Raw genomic sequence first — 20,253 nt, 5'->3', positions numbered from 1 at the left:
TGAGATTTCATCATCTATCTGTAGAATTCACATTTCCAAGGATTTCTCACCTGCCCTGAACTAAATTACAACTCCTTTAAAATCTAAGCACCTGGCGTTTGGTTAGTTTTACAATAAGGACTCAAGTCCAGCAACTAGCTGCGTAAAAATTACATGTTTATACTGGTCTCTTTGCCTTTTCACCCAACAGTGTATAATAAAAATGAACTTAACAGGGAAAAAGGTAAAAACGGATTTTCTGAAAGGTAACTGAAAGGCACTTTAAACTCTTTGAAGTTATGAAATGCCCTAAGAGGAGAAATAGTAAGTACTTTCCAGTTTTGTTTTGTTTTTTAAAAAAAGGTTTATAGAAAAGACTCTTACTTCACAGCTGCCTTGGTGATCTCATCGGTCAGCATGTCTCTGACCCTGCAAAGAAGGTGGGAAGTAGGTGTTAGAGTTTATTATGGCAAACATGCAGTCAACTGGCTTATTCATCAATAACTAGGAACACCAGACCCAAGCAATTGATGCCAGATCTTCAATCTCCATTAGCAGAATTTTAGTGTCAGGTAGAAAAGAGCTTTCCGTTTCAGGGCTTTACTTCTGAGAGGCCTTGGTTGCCCTATGCTGAAGTTCAGGGGAGGAGGTCAGGCAGGGCTGTATCTGTGCCACCTCTTTACACGGAGTGCCTGTCCTTTAGATCGTTCCTGGCTGGTTTTCCACCTGATCTCACTAAAACATCACTCCACTGTTTCACAACTGCCACTCTGGAATAGTCTCTATATGTACACAGAAAACTAGTAACATTTGGTTGCACAATCACATCGAAGCTAAAAGAAAACTGCATTTGTGGCTTTGAAGGGAGGCACCCAACAATTCAAATAGTCACAGATTTATCTTTTCTTTCTTTCAATATGGGAACCTTGAGATAAAGTGAAAAGCCAGGCCGGGCTAACCGCTGGGTGCCATTGAACCAGTCCTGCAACACAGCAACCCTGCCTACCATAGAGTGCAAGCAGGCTGCCTGGTCCTGTGCCACCTTCGCAGGTGAGCCCACTGCTGCAGCACTGTGTCAGTCTAGGTGGCTCAGGGTTCTTCACTTTCACTCGCCATCTACTTTACCAGGTGTGAAGTCCTTCTCCAGTGGCTAGCCCTCCAGGATGCATGAGACAAAGTCTCAGCATCTTTGATGGCTCCAGTCAGGTGCACCTCAGTCTGCAAGGTGACCCCTCTCTACTTTCAAATTCTAAAGAAGGCTTTTGCAGGAGATTTGCCCAATGCAATACAGCGTTTGATTTCTTGGCTGCTGCTTCTAGGAGTGTTGATTGTGGATGCAAGTAAAATGAAATCTTTGACTTTAATCTTTTCTCCATTTAATCTGACATTGCTTTTTTGGCCTCCAAATTATACCGATTTTCCCCTTTACATTGAGGTATAATCTATATTGAAGGATATGTGATTATCAGTGTTTCAAGTCCTCTTCGCTGTCAACAAGGTCATGCTATCTGCCTATCAAAGTTTGTTTATGAGCTTTCCTCCAATCCTGACGAAGCATTCTCCTGATTACAAATGATCTCTGACTATCTGCTCAACATACACACTGCATGTAAATATGGTGAAAGAATACAACTCTGACACACACCTTTCCTGGTTTTCAACCATTCAGTATGTCCTTATTCTGTTTAACTGGCTGGTTCTTCACCTATGTACAAGTTCCACATGAACACAATTAAGAGTTATGAAATTCTCATTCTTTTTTTTTTTATATTGGGGGGAGTAGAAAAGCCATCAGCCCCTATAGTGGGCACTATTCAGTGCCAGCTTCTTGTTCAATGGGGTTAAAGAAGACTTTGAGGAAATAAAAGTTGTTTGGAAAACTCTGGGTGTAGTTGCTTTGTGTGTTGTGATGGGTGGAAGGGATGGAGTTAAGGGTGAGGGCGGGACCTCACACACTGCATCTTGCCTCAGACTATGTCCTGGAACCCTGGGGCTGAGAAAGCCACTCTCATTCCTGCTTCTTGGGATTGTTGACGACCATGCAGTGGTAGAGAACGATAAGCAAGAAGAGCGACCCCCCCAGCATGTTGGCAAAGATGGTGGGCTGCATGTCCGTGAGCATCCTGATTAGCCGGCTTGGCTCTGATGCTCTAAGCGCACAACTTCGAAATTCTCAATCTTTACACTGCAATCCATAGTTTGTCCTGATTCACACAGTCCATTGCCTTTTAATAAAACACAGGTAAACATCTTTCCAGTATTTTCTGCTTTCGCCCAAGATCTATCTAACATCAGCAGTGATATACCTCATTCCACCCTCTCTTGAAGTTTCAGCAGTTCCCCGTACTGTTGCAACCACTTTTTAATTAACTTCAGCAAGATTTGACTCGTGTATGATAATGACACTGTTCAGTAATTTCTGTATTTTGTCGGACCACCTTTCTCTCAAGGAAGAGCCAAAAATATGGATCTATTCCAGAAGAGATTGTACCTCAACATAAAGAAAACAAAACTCCTTAGTGCTAGACCAATAAACAACATGACGATAATGGAGAAAAGATGGAAGTTGTCAGGGGGTTCATTTTACTTGGATCCACAATCAACACGCACGGAAGCAGCAGTCAAGAAATCAGACGATGTGCTACAGTGGGCACATCTGATGTAAAAGACCTGTTTAATGTATTAAAAATCAAAGTATTAAAAATCACAGCTGCCCAGAACGACCGACAAACATCCCAGAAGATGGCACAGCCAGAACGCTCCTCAAAAGCAAAGATGGCAAGAGTTTGTGCCTCATACACTTTGGGAACGTTTTCAGGAGGGATGACCCCCTGGTCAAGGCCATCGTGCTTGGAGAGAAGCAGCGGGACAGTAGAAGACTCTCCATGAGACACATCTATAATGAGCTGAGACCTCGCAAGAATGGTGCCGCTTTGAGCAGTGCTTCATTCTGTGGCACATGTAACAGCCATGAGTTGGAAGTGACCCACTGACACATCATCACAACAACCTTAAATCTGGGGCCATCATGCCATCAACCCTATTTCTGGAGTCTTCTTGTCCTTTTGTTTGCTTGGACTCTGGCCCATGACACTTAAAATACAATTAATTAAAAACATACATACACATACAAACACGTCCCTTGGCATTTCTACCTATGCCAACACTCAGTAAATCCAAAGCAATACGAAAAATAAAAGCGGTAACCTTTGCACAAGTTTTTAGATTAAAGCAATTTGTGGTTGTCAGCAAAGCTATTTAGATTCTGGGCACTTCCCTCACATTTAGGATGCTGTAACATGAATCTAACAAGGTATTCATCTCAAACCATGTAACGATTTGAATTGCTTTTAATGTGCCAAGCACTTACACATTGCTCGATAATATAGTAAGAATTCACTAGAGAGTGTCTGCCAAAGGAATTACGCTCTGACATGGTAAAGTTGCTACCAATTGTAAGAATGTCTTAGAAAGGGATGGGAGGGGGATTCCTTGACAAAATGTGAGTGAAGAAGGCAATGGATAGAAAGAGAGAAATAGAACTTTTCATCGAAAAGCATATAAAATAGTAAAGTATGGGAGGAGCGGGGGGAAATCCTTTCCTTATCTCATCTACATTGCTTTAGATAAAGATTTTAAAAAAAAAGAATACAGACGCTTATGCATAAATCTCTCCTTACAATTTTTATTGAAAGAGCGAGGGAAAAACACACCTATGCGATTGCCTTTTCTTCATCAGCTGCAAATGTGGAGACTTTAACCCAGCCCCTCCCTTGCCCTCCCTCGTGGGCTTCCTTGGGAAGGTCATGAGCAGCGGGAGGCCGCACCCTTACCAGAGCCAGGCTGTGCTTCTCTTGTACTGCACCTCCTCTGGTCCTTCTTTCCCGTGTTTTAACTGCAACTCCAGCTCTGCTATCCTGCCCTGAAAAACAGAGCGTAAGTCAGCGTGCCACCGCCCTGGACCTGAGATTCCCCCCAGATGTCCTGGAAAAACATTTAGATAACAGATGCATCCTTTCCCCACTGGTACGTTATGAAGGGGGATGTTTAAAAGGAGATCACCACATCACTGTTCAGGTACTTCAACATTCACTGAAGAAGATGGTGCTGGAGAAGGCGCACACTCAGCAAATCCAGGGTAGAGGGCTTCATCAAGCCTATCTACTCAAATCAAGTTGCAGGATCACACGCCCCATTAAAAAAAAAAAATCCCTAGTGGTTGTGATCTGGTTGCGCCAGGTTACTTTCTCTCTAGCAGAGTTCTCCGGACTTCGTGCCCGCATTTGGAATCGTCAAGCCTTTTGACTGGTGGGTATGAAAGGTTATCTTAACTGCATTTTAAATTTCAAATCACTGTGTACTAGTGAGATTGAGCATTGTGTCACACATTTGCTGATGGCCTGAATTAACCTATTCTTTCCATTTTCTATGATCTTTGCCTAATCCTAGAGTTCTAGGGTGCTTTCTATGGAAGAGATTCTGGTTCACAGTGATTCCATGTACAACGGAATGGACGGTGCCTGGTCCTGCTCCACCCTTACCATGGCTCCTCTGGTTAAGGCCACTATTGAAGCCACTGTGTCAATTGTTTTGTTTAGGGTCTTCCTTTTTTTCCCCCCACAGACCCTCTCCTTTCCAAGCATGATATTCTTCTCTAGGAACTGCTGCCTTCGGATAGCATGTCCCAAATACATGAGATGGAGGTTCTCTATCCTCACTTCTGAGGGATATTCTGGCTGGACTTTGTCCCAGACAGGTGTTTGTTCTGGCACGTTCCTGATGTATGTACTTAATATTCTTCAGCAACACTATAATTCACAGGCATCCCTTCTACTCTGGTCCACCTTATTCACTGTCCAGCTATGGCATGCGCATGAAGTGAATAAAAATACCACGGCTAGGGTCAGGTCCACCTTAGTCATCAAAGTGAAATATTTTGCTTTTCAGAAAACAAAACAAAAACACTTTAAAGAGGTCTTTTGCAGTAGTTTTTCCAGTGTCTTTCCCAATGTCTTTTGCAGTAGGTTTTCTCAATGCTTGTGAATCTAAGTAAAATGAAATCCGTGATTTCCTCAGTTTAGCATGACATTCCTTATTGCCCCCCAAATGATACAGATTTTTACTTTCTTTATGTGGAGGTATAATCCACACTGAAAGCTAGTTTCTGATCTTCTTCAGTAAGTGCTTCAAGCCCTCTTCACTTTCAGCAATCAAAGGTTGTCCTTGGATCTAAGGTTGTTAGTCTTCCGTCAATCCTGATACTAAGTTCGTTTTTCTTATAGCTCAAGCTGTTGGATTTTTTGCTCACTCAACATACAGATTGGATAAGTGTGGTGAAAGGATACAACCCTGAGGTACAATTTTCTTCTTTTTGTACCACACAGCACCCCTACTTCTGTTTATATGGCTGCCTCTTATTCCAGGTATCGGTTCTGCATAAGCACAATGAATTGTTCTGGAATTCTCACTGTACTCAATGTTTTTATTCATAGTTTGCTACGATCTATAAAGTCAAATGCCTTTGCATACTTAATCAAACACAAGTAAACATATTTCTGGTATTTTCTAGTCTCAGTCAGTGCCGTCTAACAATAGCTACCATTATTAAGTCAATAACAAAAGCCCCATCACGTCTTATATAACATATTTTCACGACTATGTCTAGGCCCTTCTTGAACTTACCCAAAATGTAATAACCAAGGGTAGATATCTTTGTATTTCCCTCACATGCTCTGTGACTAGCCTATGAGTACAGACGGCAAGGGCTGTTTGATTAGCCCATGAGTCTAGCATGCCATGCTCTAGCTCATCAATCCAGTCATTCTGAGATTTGATGGGAACTCTATCCTTCATCGTTTCTGTTTATTTCAATCAGACCCATCCTTGTCTCCAGATTTTTTGAAGACCGAATCCTTACCCTTTCATTCTCCTGTTTCTTAATGCAAAATATTAAAGGTGATCAAACTGGCAAAATGTTGACATTGACATAATATTTAATACAGATATTGGCACCCCACGTGGGTAGACAAAGTAGGAAATACCTTTGATTGCCTTCAGTCCCCTCGTCTAGTCTGTCTCCTTACTCCTTCAGGCCCAGAGTCCACCATAGGCTAGTTATTCACACTCATTCTGCCTTCTTCCAAATCACAGCCCCTTGGTAAGAGAGAGCCAGTGGCTCTCAGCTCAGTCAATGTTGCTTCTGGGTAACAACTGTGATTAAATGAAGGACGTTCATTGGAGGAGGAATGGCTGGGAATGATGACCTGAACTGAGATTGTAGACTGCACATAGCTTCCAATTCTTTTCTATTTATCCTTACTACTTTATACCATGTCTAGTCTATAGAACCAAGAGCTTGTTGAGTATAGTAAGCAATTCCACCTAGCTCCACAACAAATGTTAAACTGTTTGTTTGTTTTTAAGAGAAAATTTAAAAAAAAAACACACAACAAAACATACAAATGGTCAGAGTAATTCCCTGTGGTCATGGTCCCTGACCTTGACTTTGACTCCAGGTTATCTTGCAGCCAGCTGACCAACTTGTGATCAAGTATCCGCTGCCAACCTGCTTTATCCCCCTCTTCGGTTGGAGATCATATTCATAATCCTGAGGGGCCCTTCATACAAAGTTTGGTAGCTTTACCCCTCCCTCAGCATCCCATGAGGGCAGTCAGGTAAAAAGGGTTACATTGAGCTCCAGTCCAAAATGTTCTCTGGACTGGCAATCCATTCACATCTGCATTTTTCGCCCTAATGCCTCTCCATGTCAACAACATGGAGAGGCTTAGAATCCAAGGTCTCACGTTTTTGTGAAACAGTGAGATAAGGCTAGCAGAACTCATTAGTCTGTTCAGATCGTAAAAGCATTTGCTTCATGACCAATCTCTAGGAAGTAATGGTTTGGGCTGCTGTTGACGTGTTTCTGGCTGAGGTGACTGAGGTGTACAAGAACTGCTGCACACAGTTCCCTCCAGGCCGTGGTCTTTCCGGAAACAGACCACCCGCTCTGTCTCACAAGGTGCCTCTGGTGGCCTTGAAGGGCCAACCTTCCGGTGAGTAGCTAAGAGCTGAATTGTTTGCACCCCCCAGGGACTGTAGGAATGTGGGACGTATTTATTAGCATGTCTCCATGACTTCACTGACTAATTTTTAAAAAGCAGGGGAGAGGGTCTCTAAGTAATCCTTTGCTGTTTACTGCTACAAATTATCGCCAGCACTACCTGGAAGAAATTATCATCCCCATAAAGAAGTTTCCTCTAATGTCGGGAAGACTGGATATACTGTATATACTCGTGTATAAGCCGAGTTTTTCAGCACATTTTTTATGCCGTTTTTGTGGTAAAATTAGGTACCTCGGCTGATATTTGGGTCGGCTTATACTCAAGAATATACAGTACATCGAGCCTGGCAATTGTTCCAGTTCCTCTAAAATATCATATGATCTGAGTGTGAACTCATGAAAGCATTTGTTTAATAGTCAAAATGTATATCAGTAACCTTTTAAAATATAAAATATAGCTTGAAATATATTGCTATTCTTTCAAATACTGCAATACTAAAAGTCTTCTTATTATAGTCTATCTTTTGGCTTCATTTTTTTTCACCAACTGTCAACAGAACTGGACTGATTCTTAGGAAACCGAAGAAAACAGATGTTAAATGATAACTAAACCAACCCAAAATACACCGCATCAGCTACAACAGTAGAAAGGCAGATTAATTGACTGGTCTTACTGAAAATACACAGCTGGCTTTTCATAAATAGGCCTGTCTTTAAAACAGTACACCCATCTACATTATTTATTATTACAACTAATGACACTGTGAGGGAAACTCCATGATGCAGTGGAAAAGGCTGAAGCTCTGTAGACAGACAAATCGGGGCGAAGCGCAAGCATCTTTCATCTACGGAGTGCTGGATTATGAGCCATTTGCTTTGCTTTCCCAGCTAGCCCTGCTTCCCCACCTATAATCTCATTATCCATGGGGTTAATAACATCCACTTCAAAGGGTTTCTGTAAAGATTAATTGAAATAATATGCACTAAGTATTGGGCACACAGTAGTTAGCCAATAAATGTTAGCTTATGAAAAACAATCATGAAGATTTTTTTTTTATCAATGGAGAGTCATCTATAAGAGTTATACCATAATCCTATTCAATTTAGTTTTTCTATGCTAAGAGCTAAATAAAATTCTCAGTTCTGCAGGAGGAAGAGCAATTCCTCCCCATTCTATCTGCACCATAACACTTGGTACGTCCACTATAAAGCTTCAAAGACACTGTACAAGAATTGCTAGAAGCCGTGTGAGTCTCCCCAACTGGGCTGATGAAGGAGCATTTCATTCTCCTTTGTCTCCTCCAAATCCAGCACAGGGCTTGGCCAGGGAAAAATGCTCCATAAATGTTTGCAGAAGGAAAACACTGAAAAAGTACTAAGGAAAATGCAGACTCTGCCTTGCAGGCTTTCTCTTCTTGAACAAAGACGGTAACTGGTGTGTATAATCACGTTAAAGAAACATGCAGAAGCATGAGTCAGTCACTCAGGCATCTATTCAACACACTCGGGGTGCCCAGAGGCTGCTGAGGCTAAAAATGGAGTGAGCTGAGCAAAAGGAAGCACTGGTTCCAAGAGAAGGTCTTTAAAATACAGATGCCGATGCAGTTTGGGAACCAAAATAAGAGTTGCCCCAAGCATGGCTGATGAACTAATTGCATTAAAATTACCTGGCAGTGGATCTGGAGGGTATAATGCTAAGTGAAACAAGTCAAGTGCATCAAGATAAATAGTGCATAATCCATCTTTCACAAAGAGGTCAATGCTCATTGGGAGCCTGATAGGGGTGGAGGTAGGAAAAACACGTTAGATGGTAGATACTTATTATTTTGGGTAATAAGAAAATGGCACCGGATATGGATATAGTGAGCACAGTATGACCAACATGAATGATGCCTCTGAGAAATTCTCGGGAGAACAGGGTTTTATACACAGAAGATAGCAATCAAAGGCCACAAATGAGCGCATGATCACACATGAATGGGTGAAGGCATATCAGTTTATTGACAGTTGTACATATATATAAAAGTTAGCTATATCTATATATAAATATAAATATGTGACAACAGGCACATATTCACTGAAGACACAACTACAGATCCTCGCCAGACATGAGCAAACAAGAGAATGGTCTTCTAGGTTTAAAAGGTTAGTCTCACAGGACAATTCAGCCAATAGAATTCATAAAGCGCATGTTCTGCACCCCAACAAAGTAAGTAGTATGGGGGGGGCGGGGGTTAAAAGCTGTGAGTAGCCATAGACAATGCAGCTCTTGGTTTCTGTCTCGCAAGTGCAAAACAGCAAGAAGACAACCAAAATCCGCACGAAGAAATAAGTCTACAAGGCTGCGCACCTCAAAGGTGGAGCATGAGCTCCTCTACCCTGAGACTGGAATTAGACAGTGCCTGGCTACTACCAGCCCATTTTGATAAGGGGCACGATAGATCACAATAGATTGGGGGGGGGGAATTTAGAACAAGAACAAACTCTTTTTTTTTTTAATGTAAAAGTCACACTATCTGTACCAATTGAGATTAGAGGGCTCCCTGAGGCAATTGCCCTGAGATAATCCTTAGCTATGAATCAAAACTGCCTCCTGAAATCACCTTTAACAAAATCGCAGAGTAGAATATAAAATAAAGAATGAGAATGGTGCTCTTTAAAAAAGCCCATCTGTATGAGACACCAAATGGTCAGCATTTACTCTAATGCAACGTTTAGGAAATCCCAGGGTAGAGACACTAGAGTACTGGGAATAGAACAACCAGAATGCAATGAAAGAGAATGCTGACACACATTGTAAAAAATGTAACTACTACCACTGAACAACCTGTGTGCAAATCACTAAATGAAACCTAATGTGCTGTGTAAACTTACACACCCACACAAAACCTTGTTAGCCATGCAGATTCTTAGTCCCCTACTCAGTTCTAATGAATCAGAACCTTTGAAGATGCTTATGTTACAGCAAGTTTTAATGTCATGGGAATGCCAATGTCCAGAAACTCAACTGCTCCCCCATGCCACACTCACCTGTCCTGCCGCCTTTAGTATCTCTATACCCATTTCACAGGAAAGCTGCTTTTTTTAATGCAACACTTCCCGAAACCCCAGAAAATCTTACTCTGGGTCATAAATTGCTTAAGTATCATCAGGTCCTCTCCCCTGGCCCCCACCTTAGCAATGAATTTTTGTCATCCTTAACGATGAATTTTAGGCTATGCAAAAGAGTTGAGCTAGATGTTTTCTCCTACTGTTAACTGTTCACATACTCCCAAACCACTTAAAATTATTAAACTATGAACTATAACTTACTGGAGTGAAAGAAGTCATAGTGAGACAATCTTGCCTATTTGGTGAGCATGTTACATTGTAGGCTCTCCATCAGATCCCAAAGAGACCACGGAGAAGACAGCACGGCTGATGCCCTTGAGGAACAGAGAGACCACCACAGGTCCCACCATAAGTGGGATCCAAGGTTCAAAAGGGAGGCCGGTGTAATGAGGTAGCACATGACGTGTGGGCAAGTGAGGTAAGGGGAAGAGTGGCTTTCCAGATTAACCCAAATAACAAAGAGAAATTGGATGGGCATCGACAACCATTATCCTTTTCCACCTTACTCCACCACCGTTAACATAAACACAATGGGTGAACTTGGGTTTCTTTTCTTTAGTAATTTTCTTGATATAATATTCACATATCATACACTTCTATGGCTACATGGCTTTTTAAGAGTTGTATATACATCATTACCATCAGTTCAAGTGCTTCCTTCCTGCTCCTGCATTCACTGTTTGTGTTCCAAACCCCTTCACCCTCCCCAGACCCCATCCTCTCTCCACATGCTCGATAAACCATTGTATCAGTTATTGTCTCTATGCATCTCCTCCTTCTGTATTTCACAAACTGGGAAACACAGCAGAAACAATAAGAAAAAAAACAAACAAGAAAAGGGCAAGAAGAAAATAATGATAATAAGATAAAAATATAAATTAAGCATAATAAAGAAAAGGCTACCATCAATATCTAAAAAGCCAGAGGAGAAATTTCTGCCCTGGAACAGGTGAGAAATATTCAGCCTAAAGCAAATTCAGGTTGGGTCAAGAGGGAGGCCAACAGACCAAGTATGATCTTATAGCATGGTTCGATCCACCATAATCATTTACAATAATCTCTGACAGTAAGGCTGTTTGAGTCCCTCGCCTGTAGCTCCGGGGGAGCTGAAGGAAGTTTCATGTGACTAGATACTTTGCAGATGGCTTTTGAGCTCTCACTGTCCCCCATAGCCTTCTACAAATTGTATCCACAATTTAAGCTCTGCTCTTTTTTCCTTTGTCATATTTGGATTTTGTTATTGTCACCTTTGGATCATACAAGCTGGTGTGCTTCTTCCATGTGGACTTAGTTGATGCTTCACTTAGATGGCTGCTTGTTTGAATACAAACCTTTAAGACCCCAGACACTATTCCAATTGATAGCTGGGCACCATTTGTTTTCTTCACACTTTGATGTATCACCCTGATCATTTCATGAAGGTGAGTGTGGCAGTTACATAATCTCCTGTCAACTTGCAAAGGGGTGGAGTCTAGTCTATCAATCAGGTCCCAGCTTGATGACCTCATTTGGAGGTGCATGGAGACAAATAGCTCACTGGAGGCCACATATACTCACACTCTCTGCTTTGTTTCCCTGTGAGACATTCCTGTTGACAAGCCACATGGAGCTACAATGATGGAACCAGAGCCCTGGAGCTGGAGGAGCCACGTGGAGACCCACGCTAGCACTGAGATGCTTCCACTGCCACTGGATCCACAAGACTTTCCCCCCACTGGCCTGTGATCTTCCTGCATTTGGCATCATTACATATGTTGCGTGAGTCTGGAGAGGAACTTATAAACTGGTTTCAGACATATGGGCGACATATGGACTAATATAAGACTTATGGACTTGATCTGGACTGGGTTGGGATGGTTTCTTAATATACAATACTCAATATAAAGCTCTTTCTGATATATATATGAGAGTCTCTGGATTTGTTTCACTAGTCAACCCTGACTAACACAGTGAGTATTGAACTGGGTCATATTATCAGAACTAACTGTTCTTGGATTGGGGCTAAAGTTAAGTGGGAATCCAGAATCCACCAGTTATGAATGACTCTGGTTTACTTATGACAGAAACAAAAACCCACAAACAAAAACAAAAAACAAAAGGCAGAAAAACAAAAACCAAAGAACCCCCCCCCAAAAAAACCCACATTGTCAATCATTCCCCTGGAGTGAGGTGCTTGCATTGAAAACATCAGTAATTTTCCCAATGACACAACACAGAATTTAAGAAACTGTTGATATGGGGAGTTTATGCAAATGTAGTCCAACTGCGAGCTGAAATACATGAGTCGTTGCTTTGTACAGATTGATTTGTACAGAATCAATCTTGATTGATTGAGTTCTGTTTACACTAAGCATGGGGACTGGTGCTAGAGGAATTTTCCTCTGTCAATTCTTACAAGTGCAGATCCTTGCCTAACAGATTAAAACCTGTAATATTAATTCAAGGGGAGCAATGAGGTATTAAATATATGGTGGTTCTGGGTCTCCTTTCATTGGGCATCCACTAAGCCAGGGGTCCCACCCACAGTCCAATGACCATCATTTCCACAGTCTTGGGGTGGCAACCCTTTGCTTCCTCTCCCATCAGAGTATGTCAGTCCTAAGTCCAATGGTATAGATATTTTTTTCCTTCAGTCAGGCTTCTATGTTAAGTTCTTCTGGTGTGGCCCTTGGGGAATGCTATGTTGTCTGTAAGGCCAGTGTCTAAGGTCACCATGGTGTTCAGTCCATGGTGTGGTTCACCGAGGGTTGGGTAGAAAGATATTTATAGTGTATACCCAGGAATCTACCCAGGCACATGTCATTGGGTTTACTGTCCCCTTATTTGGGCTCCCTACAATTGTTGTTTAGCAGCCCTTCCCGATGTGAGGTAGCTCTTCCCCATTTACCCACCATTAAACCGTAATGTCTTACACGATCTCCTTTTCTGGCCCATTTAAAAGTTGTTCAAGTTAGAAAGAAAGAAAGAAAAGTGAAGGGGAAATATACATGAATTAAGACTCTGATAACTCCTCTTTGTCCAAAGCACAGGGATGTGATATCTGGCAGAGTGCATTAGAAAGTGTATTATGACAGATGTAGTTAGGTTAAAATTTAACACTTTATCATGTGATCTCCCTTTTGACCCATTTTAAAGTTGTTCTAGATTAAAAGATTTTCCACTCTTTTTGATTTAGGTTTTTCTGCATTATTTTGTTATTGTTGTTAGGGGGTTTGGGGGGGGGGTATGTTTTCTATATATGAAATCCAGTACAAGTTTCTCAAGAGGCAGTCGCTGCATTAATGGTTTCTTTGTGGTATGGCAGGGGAGGTTGGGGGAAGTGGAGAGCTAATCACAATGAGTATAAGAAAGAAGAAAATGTATTAAAGTTGATTGTGGTGATGATTGTAGAACTCATCCTGATATGATTAAACTACTGAATTGTATGATATGTGGATTGTGTGCCAATAAAACTTAAAACAAAATACAAGGGATGATGATGAGCTGAGTTTGAAATGTGCTCAAGGTGCAAGGCGGGGGGACCTGCACGGGGAGGAGGCGAGTGGCCGTCTGGAGGCAGCTCTGGACTGGACACAGATTTCGGGGAGGTGTCCGTATGTAAATGTTATGTGCAACTAACTACAAGTTGGTCTCACACCATTATCTCTTTTGGTAAGGCTATTTTCCCATGTGCTTGGATACTAAAAGAAACACATGCATTAAATTAAGTTAAATCGCAACAAACCATCCCCTGGTTTCATTACCTGGAGGACGGCAGGATACGCTCGGCTCATATATGCAAGCCAGGCCTGCGGCAGAAACAGGGCGTGGTGCCACTCCAAGAGCTGAATGTGGACCTGTGGGAAAACGCACCAGGACGTCATTAGACCACGTGGCATTAAAACTCAGCCAAACGAAAACGCCTCCCCTCCCTTCTTCCTTTGGTTTAAGATTCAAAGGATCTGTTAGATCTTTCCAAAAGCAGAGAGTTTGAAGTCTTACAGAGTTAACAGAAAATAAGCCTGGCATTTTCTAAAGTCACGAAAAATAAAGCCCTGCAATCATAGCAAGCTAAATGCATGTGGCAGTACACATCTCTTCTTGAAGATCGGGGGCAACGCTGGAAAGCCTCTGGCCCACGTCCTAAAAGTAGGTATTGTCTCACAAACCCGCCTAGCAATTTGAAAGACAAATGAATACCGCTCCTAACTGCATTTCCAATCAGACGACTTCTCAAGTAATACACTTAAATTGCCAACAGGACCCTCCGGTCCTGTAGGGACACTCAGCGTGAGAGCATGCAAATGAGCACCCCGCCCAGGCGTGTCCTTTCATCCATGTGGGTAAACAGAAAAATGATACCGGCCCACACCGACGCCCTGTTTCTGAACCGAGGCCCGGACAAAACATCTGGTTTTCATAGTCATTTCAGTTTCTACCTATTAGTATATGGTTATCTTGCAACAAATCTTCCCAAGGTCGGCTTCAGTTAGAGAAAGAGCACTCAAGAAAAACAGTCACAGTGAATCATATTTCACATTTCCTGTAACTCAGCTCATCCAAATGCAAACAACTACAAACTTCAGCCTGTGGCCCACAGGCCAAAACAGACAAAAGTCAACATAATCGCACCAGAATAACGATAGCTAGAGTGTTTCAGGGAGTTTACTGTATTCTTAGAAGGAACTTTCTCAAGTGCCTTTGACAGGGGAGATAACAGCCTTTCTGGAAAGAATTGGTTCCCAGGGTCTCTGGAATTTTCTTTCATCCCAATCTTAACGTGACGCAAGGTACTGTGGGAGGGTACAGGTTTACCAAGGAGTACCTGTACAGAGCTTTCTAGATAGTGGGAGAAACAGGAATGGGCAAGCAGATTAGGAGGCAACTTATGATGTGATGGCAGAATTTATGGGGACAAAGTGAACTTGAACTGTTATCACCTCTGCATTAAAAAATGAAAACTGCTTCATTAAAAAAAAATCCCTGAAAACTAGATACTCAGTCTCATTTGACTATGGAATAAATGTGAAACTATTATAAAGACTGGTCCGTCTCTGTCTTTTTTTCTGATGACGTCCCCGCTCTGTTGGGTGGAAGGAAGGGACTTGAAACATGTCAAGGAAAATCCTTTCAGGAACAGCCCTCCAATGCTTTCTCCTCCTCTTCCTCAGAAAGCTGATTCGGCCTCGGCTGCATTCCAGTCAAAGAGGCATGCATCAGTCCCAGGCCCTGCAGTTTCCCAAACAGGCGCCTCTGCTGTCTCTCCTAGCAATGCCGTTCCCATCTCATGAAACACATGAACTAGTCTTAACCCCTTTTTGAGTCCTTGAATTAAACAGAATTTAACAGAAAATAATACTCAAATATCATAACCAAAGCTTTTCTTTTTATCTCTTACTTCAGGACTTCAAAATATTTTCCCATTTTCCTGCCAAGTAACATAGGGGCTTCACTGCACTGCTGAGAACACCCAGAGCCTCGGCACTGGCCAAAAAAAGCAAAACAAAACGCCACACTGGATGCTTTTGAGAAGACAATGGTTTCTCAGACTTGAGTTTTAAAAAGGGTGGGGGTGAGGGATTATAGGGGGGAAAAAAGAAGCAAAGGAAACGAACCAATCAAAGGTTGAGTTTTTGAAAACAAAAACATGTAGGTCAGGAAACCTATTTAAAAAGTGGTTATAAATCAGAGGGTAAGGCTAACTCTTCTCTTGCTGCTGCAACACCACATCTGAAGGTGGGGCAGCCGCCAGCGCAAACTCCCCATGTGTCAAGGGATTACACCCTCATCAGCGTGTTCTATGGAGTGAGCTGTGAATAAATCTCTTGAAAATGCACTTTCTTGCTCTTCCCCATCCTGAAGAGACTTCGGGAAACAGCTTGAAAAGAGACATGTTCTGATGCTCCAGCGAATAAAATGAAATTACATTTTAAGATGTTACAAGTCAACATTAAAAAAAAAAAACCACCACAACAACCTATTTTAGAATGCTATTACAATTCAATATAGAGTCACCCAAGTTGTCTGTGTTTTAGGATAATGTTACTAGTTTGGAAAATACAATTCAATTAACGTTTGTTAAATATAAAGTGTATGTCCAATTTGCTATACTTGTGAGATGCCATTTGAGGAAACTCAATCCACAAAATAACTTCAAATCATGGAATTGCCTCCCGGTTCTTCAGTAGATGGCAAAGTGGGGTTTTCTGCCATTGTGTCGCCAAGTTTGATGAACATGCCAACTTTTTTCCCTCATGAGTCGGTATACAAACACTCACAATGACAGCTGTCTAATGGACTGCTTAGCTGACTTGGGGAAGAGGAAGCGTTTCTACGTCCCTGAGATAATTGGTATAATGATACATTAAGCCTGCTTCTGACAGAGCAGCCCACACGTGGGGAAGCAGGGGAGGAGGGCAAAGGAAGAGAAAGGTGCTTCTGAGAATGTGAACTCTGGGCAAAATCTTCAAGGACGCAAGGAAGGAAAAGCCAAGCTCAGTGCCTCTGGGAAAGAGTTGGTGGATCCTCAAGAAGCTAAATATAGAACTAATATGGGTCTCAGCAATGTGCCCACATGAATTTAAACACGCACACAAATGTTCAGAGTAGCACACACCCACATTCCTGGCAGCATTCTTCACGATAACAAAAAGTTGGAAATAACCTAAGTTCCCATCAAGGGCTGAATGGATAAACAAACTACGGTATACACGTACAATAGAGTACTACACAATGTTAAAGGGTAGCAAAGAATCCGTGCAACCCCTCCTAACAAGGATAAACTTCAAGGGCATTAGGCTGAATGAAATAAGTCAATCACGAAGGGACAAATATTGTACGAGACCACTGCTATAAAAAGTCAAGGAAAGGTTGCACACAGAGAAACACATCCTTTGATGGCCGTCAAGGTTGGGAGGGAAAGCACTTGAGTGCAGACTGCTAACTTGGGTGAAGGGAAAGGCAACGCACATGAAGTGGGCTGTGTTCACAACATGATCAAGGAAATTACATGAGAGTGAAAAGACAACAAAGGTAAATACCCTTACAGTCACTATCCTGCAATCACAAATGCCAGCATGCGAGTAAACACACAGGCAGGCATGCAAGCTGTACAGGTGTGGGGGGCGGTGAGTGATAGAGCAAATATTTAAAGCAGGTATGAAAAATTTTCTATTTTGAAATTCAGTATGCTTTTTCATTTGTATCCTATAGATTCTAATTAAGTTTACCTTAACAGAAGACAGCTTGCAAAGACACACAAATATAAGAGAAAGTTAGAGGAGAGAATGAAAAGATCATGCTGTCCGCATGGATCCACATTTCACTTGAAGGAAGTGCGTGACCATCTAAGTAGTTACTACGTTCAGAGCACGTGGACAGGCGATTGGGCAGTATTCTTTGCCTCCTGGGTGATCTTAACTCTGATTCATTCCATTTACAAGAAAAGACTCATTTTATCAGCCCTTTGTTAACCACTGGATGTTGATCGATCAATAAAGAATTGGGGTGAGGCTGTTTGATTGTCAAATGAGGATGGAGCAAGGTAGACCGACCTAAACCAAACTCACCGCCATTGGGCCAAGCAACAGGTGAAAATCATTTGTGAAAAGAGTTTTCCGTTTCAAAAGAAAACCTGAAGGGGAAATCAGGGTTTTAAATAAATTGTTTTCTATTAACTTAAAAACTCCAGTTTAAAAAAAGAAGGCTTTTGTCATCCACACTTTACACATATGAGTATCTACAGAAAAGTACTTAACTTTGCTACCTGGACCCAGAGACAAGTAGTTTGGTTCCCTCTGTCTCTCACTCACACACAGAGACACAAACACACAGAAACCACTGGTACTGGTGTTAGAGACCCTCCTAAGCCACCCAATGTCCTATTGTTTACACATAAGAAACAACAGGCTACAACTTTCTGCCAATGGTAATCTCATTTATATAAAACAATTTTTTTGTTATTCCTGTCCTCTGACAAACGGTGGCCAAAGATCAGAGGCAGGATTTGAGGAGACTTCGTTTACGAACTAAAGTGACATTCGCCTTTTGTCAGATGCATTCTCAACATTTGAAACTCTCTTCTTATCTCAGTGTCAACCCCCACCCCCCACCCCTACCCACCACCATCTCTCTCTCATCTACTCTTTGGCTCGTCCTCCCTGTTCCTGCTCTCTCTCTTTCCCCATCAGGATAGCATTAGCTTGAAAGCTGACAATTCAATCACATCGCCAGCAACCATTTACTCTGTTATTTAACAGGAGGGAGGAAAACGCAGTTACCATAACAACTCACATCACATGGTAATTATGGAGTATCGAAAATACAGCAAACCATACTCTTCACAGTGTTTTCTAAGAGGAATGTGTAATAAGCACAGATACTATTTCCCCCCATTATTAGGCAGACTTTTTACCTAATTGTTTCATATTTTGAAGCTGCTAACACTACTCTCTATTCTTCATGAAAGAAAGTCCAATATACTTCTATTTCAAATGATGGGTGGACCACAGCACATGTACTTTGGGGCAATGTAGTGAAAATGTTTAAAGGAGGCATAAAACAAAACAAAATTAATTTATAAGGGAGAAATTATCAAACGGTGACCACTTTTTTTAAAACGTGCAACTAAAGAGGCCATTTAGAAGCGTACTCCCAACAAGTCCAGATAACATTCCCTTGAAATAAAAATGGAAAAAGGGAAAGAGAAAGAGAAAACAGAGCTCATTACCTAATGCTGCAATGGAAATAAGGTTGGATAGCAGTACAGGATCAGGAAAATTTGCATGTGCCCAAAGATCTAGGAAATAATGAAGCGAGACTGCTACTGTCATACAGGGACAAATCAGTATCATCCAATTTGGGGGAGAGTATCATGTCAGAGTCAAAGTGTCAAAGCACGACAAGTGAGGCAGCAAGCGTCAAGGAAGGAACCCGCCACCAGCGTCCTACCAAGGCGCCATGGTAATTTCGGGAGGAGGGCAGTCAGGGAGCAAGGAGAAGCCCTAGGAGATCGGCCATGACCTCTGACCATCCCCTGTATTAAAGGAGCAAAGAGAACGAGGGTATTTCAATGATAGAAATCCTAAATAGGGCAACAATCATAAAGAACTGCTCCTGACAGATAAGACCAGATCCCAAATTAGGCTTAAATCTGTGAATCTTCCAAACATAGCAAGGAAGAGTTTCACTCAAAGAAAAATGAATAGAAAAGGCAAAACAAGTCTTCAAACTGAAAACAAACAAACAAACAAAATTTAAAAACCAAAAACATCAAACTCACTGCCAACAAGTTGATACTGACTGATAGTGGGTCTAATAGGACAAGGTAGAATTGCCCTGTCTGTGAGTTTCTGAGACTGTAACTGTTTTTTTACTCCCACAGACTGGCGGGTGGTTTTGAACTGTCAACCTTGCGCATAGCAGCTCAATGTGTCATCGCTGCTCCACCAGAGCTTCACAAGGAAGGGAGATATAACGCTTCCCAGAAGAATCCATTATTGATTTAATAGTTAGCTACCTATGGCACTGAAGACTACATAATTAACTAACCTGCAGTTGTTGAGTTGTTAAGTGCATTGAATCTGTTCCAATGAATAGCAACTGTGCACAACAGAGCAAAGCTCACCCCGCACTGTGTCCTCGGCACAAAGGTTCAAAGGAGGTGCACATGTGAGCTCATTGCTGCAGCCACTACATCAATCCATCTCATGGAGGGCTTCCTCTTTGTTACTGACCTTCCACTTCACCAAGCAGTTCCTGAGAGGTATCCACAACTAGGTCAAGTAAACTACACTTCAAAATCTGAAGAGTAGAGCACTTATAAGTTCAAGACAAATACTCACTCACTCACTCACTCACTCACTCACTCACTCACTCACTCACTCATTCACTCACCTATATGTACAGATATCGAAAAAGCTACAAAATAAGCAAACCAATTCTGCCACTGAGTTAATCCCAATGCACACTGACCCTAAAGAACAGAAACTCTACTCCTTAGGGTTTCTGAGACAGTAAATCTTTTTTTAAATTTTTTAATCATTTTATTAGGGGCTCATACAACTCTTATCACAATCCATACATACATCAATTGTGTAAAGCGCATTTGTACATTCATTGCTCTC

At 41.8% G+C, this 20,253-nt stretch overlaps 2 protein-coding genes across 4 annotated transcripts in view; both read right to left on the bottom strand.

The window, feature by feature from the left end:
• The window catches only part of FOCAD (focadhesin), a 262,779-nt gene that overhangs the window by 69,493 nt on the left and 173,033 nt on the right, over nt 1-20,253 (bottom strand). For all 3 annotated transcript variants that reach the window (XM_004706558.2, XM_045289109.1, XM_045289110.1), the window contains 3 exons: nt 13,894-13,986; nt 3,813-3,901; nt 364-408 (listed from right to left, as the gene is read on the bottom strand). In XM_004706558.2, the coding sequence (XP_004706615.1) occupies nt 364-408; nt 3,813-3,901; nt 13,894-13,986 (227 nt within the window). The remainder of the gene's footprint in view (nt 1-363; nt 409-3,812; nt 3,902-13,893; nt 13,987-20,253) is intronic.
• Nucleotides 1,988-2,101, bottom strand: LOC101644463 (dolichyl-diphosphooligosaccharide--protein glycosyltransferase subunit 4-like). The gene has a single exon (XM_004706555.1). The coding sequence runs from the start codon at nt 2,099-2,101 to the stop codon at nt 1,988-1,990; it is 114 nt and encodes a 37-aa protein (XP_004706612.1).

This window comes from Echinops telfairi, unplaced genomic scaffold (assembly GCF_000313985.2).
Source record: "Echinops telfairi isolate 266 unplaced genomic scaffold, ASM31398v2 ScPeMD7_25;HRSCAF=90, whole genome shotgun sequence".
NCBI classification, from domain to species: domain Eukaryota; kingdom Metazoa; phylum Chordata; class Mammalia; order Afrosoricida; family Tenrecidae; genus Echinops; species Echinops telfairi.
Note: the sequence above shows the minus strand (reverse complement) of the source record. Positions and strands in the feature narration are given on the sequence as shown.

What these genes read in the sequence shown, in the direction of transcription:
- LOC101644463 (XM_004706555.1), bottom strand. Translation starts at nt 2,101, where the DNA reads ATGCTCACGGACATGCAGCCCACCATCTTTGCCAACATGCTGGGGGGG.